Here is an 8,698-nt window from a genome sequence, read left to right on the forward strand (position 1 = left end):
ATATAAACGCTTCTCAACGACCATTAGTTCGTGCCAGTGTACTACTAACAACCCAGGACCACAAAACCAGTCATAAGGGTCAATTTTTCGAAATTGAGATTTTTACATCATCTGAAAGCAAAATAAATAAGCTTTCCTTTGATGTATGTTTGTTTGGTAGGATAGGACAATATTTAGTTGAGATACAACTATTAGAAAAAATGGAATCTGATGGTGCAAAAAAATCTGGGGGAAAAAAATCGCCTTTAAAATTGTCCAAACGAAGTCCTTAGCAATGCATAATACTGATCAAAAATTAAGTTTTGATATATTTACGGTAGGAAATTTACCAAATATCTTCATGGAACATGATCTTCATTTAATATCCTAATGATTTTTGGCATAAAAGAAAAATCGCTCATTTTGACCCATACAATGTATTTTTGGCTGTTGCTACAAATATACCCGTGCTACTTATGACTGCTTTTGTGGTCCAGGGTCACATTTTATTATGCCCAAGTCCGTTTGTACAGAGCTCAGAACTCCAGCTCCCACAACACCCCAACAAGCGCGTGACATGGACGCGCGTTCCCATCGCTGCACGGCCACGCGCAAAAGGGCGCGCCCGAGTGTTGTATCAAGTGCGCGAGAGCGAAGGACTGCGTCACAGCTCGCTCAATTTCCATCCAGACGCCGACTAGCGAAGAGACACAACCATGGTACGTCTACATTTAAACAATGCTAATACAATTTACGGCTAGTTTCAGCGTGTCTGAAGAGTTTAATGGCTTTGTTGTTGTTTTTTTTAATGTGAATAAATAATCTGTGAATCAAATCTGTCAATTAACCCCTTCGCCGACTAATAGCTGCAAACCGGTTTTCCTTGGTTCTCTTGGCAGCGTCGTTTAACCGTATTTATTAAACTCGATTATCCTCGCGGTTCTCGATGGTTTGATGGTGCGAGGCCTTCCGCTGCTCGGATGCGATGAGATTGGCAAAAACGAGACCCAAAAGCAACTGGCGCCATTTCCCCGCTCAGCCTCCTTTATTTCCGCGAGTCCAGGCCCAGGAGCGGCCTCGCTGCTTTTCATCACACACTACGTTACCTACAGGCCCCGTCGCTCCGCATACGATCGCATCGCTCGGGTAAATCAGGAAAGGTTGTGAATAAACCGATGACCGTTGGCCGCGTGTGTGTTTAACGGCGTTTTTCGCCGGCCAGATGAAGCGCTTTCACGACTCCGTCCTTTCTTTGTCTGAGCACGGCCATCCGTCAAAATACACCATCGCTCGCATTTGCCGCACCAGAGGGGCTGCGGGCGTGTGTAAAAACGTAGGTTATTCCCTTTTAAGACCGAATCCTCGCGTGTATAGAGTACGCTTTTCGTCTTTAGAACGCGGTCATTTTGCGGATATTTGGAACACATGCACGAATCGTGGCCCCACCCTAATTCTTGATGCATAGATGGTGTTGGTTTTATTTCTTTGACCAAAAAAAGACAGCTCGACTGGGAACGTGTATTTGTATAAATACAACAATACTTGAGCTGAGCGGAAGGAAACCGAGTTTAAAATCCGTTACTTGTGTATTTGCGTATTATCAGGCAGCGTGTGCACGGCTACACTCTTCCTGGTTGGACGTAACTTTGATGAACCGTCGCGTAACTGACGTTTTATCTTTGCTCGACGTCTTTATTTTCATAATTGCTGTTTGTCGTTTTATCGGCATTTTGTCTTTGTAATAAGCACATGACGTTTCTCTTGCCTATGACGTGCAGCATTTGTGGATATTTAGAAGAAGATGCTTTGCTTCCTATTTAGTAATTGATCTTTCGCTGGTGCTTTCGTCGTCTGGTTTCTGTAGACATAAAAAACACTTGTGAAATTATTGAGGGGAAATGGTATTCAGGGCGCGTGTAAGTTGAAGGAACTGCCGGTTCCGGTGCGACCAGTCTCGGTCGCGAGGACAATATGTGACGTCAAAATCTGTTTTTGTGAGAGGCACGTGACCAAACGCCTTATACAATAGTTTTTTTCTTTAATTTATAAGCTCTTTTCATTTGAGGACCCACGACGTCACATTTCCTGTATCACAACGCTGGCTCATTTCTCACCGTGGGTTTCACTTCTCGGTGAACTTGGATGATTTACCAGCAGCGTTAGTGCCCTTGTACTTAAACTTTGAACTTTATTTTGCACTTTAATATTTTATGACACTAGCTAGGGAGGGAATTGCTTGTTTTCTTGCTGAAGATCTAGAATTTGCATTTACTCATCCAAAACAAGCGGCTGTAATTTAAAAAAATTAATTGGATTTTAAAGAAACTTTATGTATTACCTGAAAAGTCGTGATAGTTCATTGCTCAAAAGGTGTGGGAATCCTAATTCTCCTTTTGGCCTTAGTGCCCCATTTTTTTTCCATTATTTGGGAGCATGTTACGTAATGAGGCGTCTTAACACGTTCCTTTCATTCACACCTTAAGCAAACCGGTTCCACCCATTAGATGTACATTTCCTGTAAGTGGGCCATTTAAGCATCTAGGCTCCTTGTGTCCACCTTTTCACACGTCCTCATATGCTGTTCAGAAGCTGGATAGGCGCTAGAAGTTCAGGTTCCTAGCCTTTTTAAAGGGTTTTCTCATTGCTCACCGTATAATCTTAGGAACTGAAATGTTGAATGTCTGGTTATGGCAATGCAGCATGAGTCACTGAGCCATGTTTCTAATGGAAATCAGACGACCTGAGTAGGTTTATGGGATTGGTGTGACTGAGGCCATTTTGATTTTTCACAGAAGAATCATTGTTTTGCGATCTAATGCTGTACACCAGCTTTGTATGACATGATTTTTTTTTTATAGCATCCACATCCATGGAGTAATTTTTATACATATTTGATGCTTCTGCTTTAAATCGGACTATCAGCACAAATCTCATCAGCTCTTATAAGGAAGTGGCCAACCTTCCCTCTGTTCAAATGCGTTCGAGCATATCTGAGGTGTCATGTGACCAGGAAAGAATGGTGCCTTGTTCAAATCAGCCTTTTTTTCTTTGACTTACTATTTCGTTTTTTTTTTTTTCGTTTTCTGGGAATAGAAACCAAATCCCTGCATTGTTTTATTCTCACCCAGAGTGATATTTTAAGTTTTTATTTGCCTTGACTCTCATTCCACTGCCCTTGAAGTGTGTGGTCCTGTTTCTCCTATGTCAGGGTTTTTTGTTTCGTCACTTAATGCTGTCTTGCGTGACACAACCTGCCGGCCTAGTAGTTTAGAATCCGAGGTTCAGATAGAACTATCCAGTTTTGTCAAACCGGCAGCCAGTTTTAACTAGAACAGACAAAGCCGTTTGTTTTTAAAATCCTGTTCACTCTCTCATTCTGACTTTTCACCCACACATTCACGCATCCTTGCTCATCAGCTCACTCACTTCCCTCTATTCAGAAGGGCCCTCCATGCGACCTTATCCTGTGTGTTTGTGTGCTTGCAGGCCTCCGGAGTTACAGTGGATGAGAACGTGTTGACGATCTTCAACGAAATGAAGGTCCGCAAGGCTTCTGCCAATGAGGAAGAGAAGAGCAAGAGGAAGAAGGCTGTTCTCTTCTGCCTGAGTGAGGACAAGAAGCGTATCGTCATGGAGGAGGGCAATGAGATCCTGCAGGGAGATGAAGGAGATCCCTACCTTAAGTTTGTCAAGATTCTTCCTCCTAACGATTGTCGCTATGCTCTCTATGATGCCACGTATGAGACTAAAGAGACTAAGAAAGAGGACCTGGTTTTCATTTTCTGGTAAGTCTCAAGAGCTTCTGCATGTGTGCTTCATGTAGCTCCCAGTCCTGTTCCTGGAGATGTACCTTCCTGCAGACTTTAGTTCAGGGTTCCCACGCTTCTTGAAAGTACTTGAATATCAGACACATAAGGGCCTTTCGCACCGCAGGAACCTTTTCATAGTACCAGAACTAATTGTGGAACTACCCACTGCGAATGCAACCCTTTAAATGGTACTGGGAAATAGTTTGCGCAAAATCGTCCCAGTACTTTAGTGTCTCGCGGGTTTCACAATAATGGACATGGAAAGTCGACGTATACGTAAAGCGATTGAAAGAACGGAAAGGAGAATAAAGAAGAATCTCCAACGACAACTGGCAGTGCTACAGGTGCCTGCACTTCAGCGTCCGTCCATCTATTGCTGTTCTCCATACTTGCGAAATAAGTTGACACAATGTTTACAGTATGTTTACACGGCGTTTTAAATCATGGTGGGTGAGGGCGTTTTCATACGCGTTTGGCCAATCTGATGCTCGCATTGCACAGCCCTGCATAAACCTATGGAGAAGCAGTGCATTTGCGACTGAAAACTACTGCGTGCGACTATTAAAAAATATTTAGGAGCACCAGTGCAAATGACCGAATCAGCATATTTGTGTTTGCGCTGAGGGGAGCTTTAATGGTTTCTAACGTACTTGCGTGTTTTTGCAGCGGTGAGTAATGTATCAGACATATGTTGATTCCTTGAACATGTTAATCAGAATCCACTCACAGCTGGAAATGCCATTTTGTTCAGTGCTGAGTTCTGCAAGCTCACGAATCCTCTCATTATAACAAACAAAGTGTAGACGGTTTAAATAAGAGATTCACTGTGCAGTGTAGAGAGCTGCGTTGATTATAATGGAACTTTGTGAGATCGCGATGAACGAAAGAGTGACAGCTTTTAATGAATAAGGGAGTTTGCAAATTATATTGATTTAATACAACAGTTCATTAAACAAGTTAATATTAAGTGACTTGCATTTTCTGAACGCTATTGCCTGATTTTGCTCTATTTAGACAACAAAAATAGTTTCAAACAAAGTAACAGCTGAGCCGCTGCGCATCTCCATTCAAACACAGCGTTGTTTCGTTTATGTATGAATGGGTGTTTTTAAAAAAATCTGATTCAATTACCCATTCATAAAGACAGTCACTTGTTTGAATGAATCAGCTATTCGAACAAATCGACTGAATGAATGATTCAGTGGTAAAATCAGTGGCTTGCCGCCACCTACTGGCAGTTTCTTTCATTTTAAAGTATCTTGTTGTTTAAATTTAATATTTCTATATTCAAAATTGTATATTTAAAACATTAACCTCAACATGAAGTTATGAATTTAATTGCACTCATGCGACCGCTGAGCCTCATTAAACCATCTGAAAATACACCTACAAGCCACTTGTGTGTTCTTCTGTGCCACCTCTGTAGTACAAATTGTTTTTTTAATACTGATTTCATTTGATTGGTAACTTATTCTTATTCTACGTGTTTTTATTCTGTTGTTTTAATTAGAAATTAATTAATTATAATAATTTTTTGAATTTGACAAAAGATGACATACTTTTAAAGTTAGGAAAATGCCATGACAAAGGTATAAACAAAATTCCCTGTAAGTCACTTTAAGGAGTCAAACATCATCTCGTAATGGGAAGGCTAATATTTGATCAGAATTTGATTAGAAGGTGCTCCTGAAATTTGACTCTGCTCCTAAATATTTTTTAAAACAAGTGACAAGTGCTCCTAAAAAGAAAAGTAAGCGTAGAGCCCTGTTTAACCACTTTTTATTAATTTAAAAATTGAGAAATTTTCAAATTTAAATCTTTTACAAGAATTACAGCAAAAACCAGTTTGATGCAAGAATATATATTTTTATCAATATGAGAAATTCAAAATTCATTTGAACACTATTTAGACCAAAATGGTCTAAATTTATGAAACCTACACGTTCAAAACCTCATTACTCTGAAATTTTTTATATAAATGTTAAGTGTAAGAGAAATGTTAAGTACTGTAAAATGTCTTTCATGACTCTACATATGCTGGGGTGTGAATTTGATAGGTGCTTGATATAAAATAAATGGTGCTTTAAAAAGTCTTTGAATCTGGTGTTCATGATAGAGTGGGAACCCTGTTAGTTCCAACCCTGTTCTGATACACCTGTCGTAACGAACAAGTGTTCCTGAAGGTCTTCATTAGCTGTTTGATCAGGGTTGGAGCTGAACTTTGCTGGAAGGTAGATCTCCAGGAACAGTTCTGGGGCTCCTGATATAGACTTGTCAAATGCTTGCATGGAACAGATGATCTGATCTCCTGTTGTATTGCACAGGGCCCCAGAAAATGCCCCACTCAAAAGCAAGATGATCTATGCCAGCTCCAAGGATGCCATCAAGAAGAAGTTCACAGGTAATGCTAAAAAATATATAAAAATAATATTGCATGTATAATTTAAGTTTGATATAAAATTAACTTAAAGGGTTAGTTGACCCAAAAATTTAAATTAGCCCATGAATTACTCGCCCTCAAGTCATCCTAGGTGTATATGACTTCCTTCTTTCAGATGAATCCAATCGGAGTTATATTAAAAATTGTCTTTGATCTTCCAAGCTGTTCAATAGCAGTCAGCGGGTGTTGCAGTGCATCAGTACAAAAGAAGTTAAATAAAGCGCATCCATTCATAATAAAAAGTGTCTCACATGGCTCCGGGGGGGTGAACAAAGGCCTCCTGTAATTGACTGCCACAAATATCCCCTGCCATCAGCTCCCGCGTCTCACACACACACGAGCGTGACGTTAGCACTAGATTTAGCAACTTTCAGACCCTTTTAGCGGCTTTTTTCCATAGAATATTCATACTGACAAACCTAGCGACTTTTTTGGATAAACCTTAGCTATGGTTCAGTTGGAAGATTTTGCCAGTGCTGTCCCGCGAACGCGAGGTCTGACTTTCCCGGAGAAGTGTCACCTCTCTCTGCGTCTGTTCTGTGCAGAGAAGCGGCGCATTCAGTTGGCCACACCACAGCCGACTCGTCAATAAATGAGTACAAAACAGCGTTTCCTAGCACCTGTTGCTTACTGATTGTTTGGAATTATAAATATGAGCGTAGTTCGTCTGTTAATATCACATGCACTTTTTTGTTTGTTTTTTTTAGTTTGTTACTCAGACGCAGGCAGTGCGCTGCATGAGACAAAAAGTAATATAGCCAAAACAGCCGCATAGCCGCTCTATAGTGTAGATGCATGTTGATTTTATCAGACGATGCCGCGATTATAAATGAGAGTGACTCCTGGTTAACATGTATTAAAAGGGGTCGTGTTTAGTCACTATTTAGTGTGGTATTTTTTGACAATATTCACTCATCATGACAGTAAAATAGGGCATTCTAAGTCAATATACTGCAGTATTTCCTCTCTCAATCAGTAGAAAATATGGTTAACACCCGGTCATGCATGAAAAAAAAAATACCGTCATGTACCGTGAAACCGGTATAATTTTGAAAAATATCGTGATATAAATTTTTGGCCATACCGCCCAGCACTAGGAGACATGCAAAATGTGCAGGACAGGTTTGAAAACCCCTGCTACTTAACTGTATATAAATGACTAACTAAACTAAAACCTTAAAACATGTTACTTGAAATAAATGTTAACTGAAATGTATTAATTTAAAATATCTACAACTGAAAAAAATAGACACCTTTTTAAATAATCTATTAAAAACAACAAATGCACAACAATTTCTAAACTAAAATTTAAAATGGGAAATACATTTAAAATGGGAACTATAATACCAGCTAAATGATTCTAAAGTAAGCTTATAAATATGAGCTGATTTGAAAATTTAAATATGCATGCATTTTATTTGTATAATAAATTGTGAATATGTAATTGTGAAATCTGAGTAACCGTTTGTTGTGTCTTGTTTCACAGGTATCAAGCATGAGTGGCAAGTGAACGGTTTAGAAGATATCAAGGACCGAAAGACCCTTGCTGAGAAGCTCGGGGGAGCGTCAGTGGTGACTCTCGAGGGCAAGCCTCTGAGCGATTGAGGCTGACACATTTCAGGGGTTAGCTGTTCATTCCGACATGGGTGGGGCAGATGGGCCTGCACGACTGTTTGTGGGCCACGTGGTGGGTTAATGCGGGTGGGGAGGGTTGGGTGAAAGTGACAGTTTCCAAACTCCAAACACACATGACGAAAGATGTAGGCTGTCATTCCAATTCACACATACAATGATCGAGAACAAAAACGTAAGAGAAAAAAAAAAAGATCTTAAAAGACAAAAACCAAGGATGATGATTATAAAAACAAAGTAATATAACTGTGTAAATGTGTACTGGCAGGTTTTCGTTCTTTCTGGGTTCCATTAGATTGTTGAAAGGAAAGAGTGAGACCGCAGCCGTTACAAATCAGCTGTACAACATACTGTTAGTTCTTAAGATTAAAGGTTTTTTTTTTTCTTTTTGCGCCACCGCCGCCAAACGTCTAGTTAAGTTTTTCTAAGTGTGTGTGTGTGTTGTTGAAGACTAGGTGTAGTACAAAATTTACTCCAACGTTATCGGACCATTCTGGGAACACCAATTATTCTCCCCTTCCCTATTTTTTTATTTTATTTTGAGCTCACAAGTCGTTTTTATAATTCCATATGATTTAAATATTTCCAAATGTAATTCAAAACTATGGCACTGGTGTCAAGAAATTGTACACATTCCTTCTACCTGTAAAATCTGGGTCCTAGTGGGTGAGCGGTCTGTTGATGAATTGGCTTGAGTGGACTGATGGACACGTATTGTTTAGATGGAGCGATATATTTGGGCAGTCTGTGTACAGAGCTTTGATGGATATTGGTCAGTGGATGTTTTGTATCGTCTCCTTATCTCTAATAAAAAATAAAAAAAAAGCACTAAACAAAA

The 8,698-nt window shown here is 39.8% G+C and overlaps 1 protein-coding gene across 1 annotated transcript; it reads left to right on the forward strand.

Moving 5' to 3' along the window:
• The first annotated feature begins 596 nt into the window (after positions 1-596).
• On the forward strand, positions 597-8,698 carry LOC107658066 (cofilin-2-like). Its single transcript, XM_016446474.1, has 4 exons — positions 597-698; positions 3,466-3,764; positions 6,113-6,189; positions 7,715-8,698. The coding sequence occupies exons 1-4, from the start codon at positions 696-698 to the stop codon at positions 7,831-7,833; spliced, it is 498 nt and encodes a 165-aa protein (XP_016301960.1). The 5' UTR covers positions 597-695; the 3' UTR covers positions 7,834-8,698.

Source organism: Sinocyclocheilus anshuiensis, unplaced genomic scaffold, assembly GCF_001515605.1.
Source record: "Sinocyclocheilus anshuiensis isolate Anshui unplaced genomic scaffold, SAMN03320099.WGS_v1.1 scaffold227, whole genome shotgun sequence".
NCBI lineage: Eukaryota > Metazoa > Chordata > Actinopteri > Cypriniformes > Cyprinidae > Sinocyclocheilus > Sinocyclocheilus anshuiensis.

Excerpts from the sequence above, each read along its gene's own strand:
- LOC107658066 (XM_016446474.1), top strand. Across the intron at positions 3,765-6,112 it reads GACCTGGTTTTCATTTTCTG|GGCCCCAGAAAATGCCCCAC; the intron begins GTAAGTCTCAAG and ends TGTATTGCACAG. Across the intron at positions 6,190-7,714 it reads CATCAAGAAGAAGTTCACAG|GTATCAAGCATGAGTGGCAA; the intron begins GTAATGCTAAAA and ends CTTGTTTCACAG.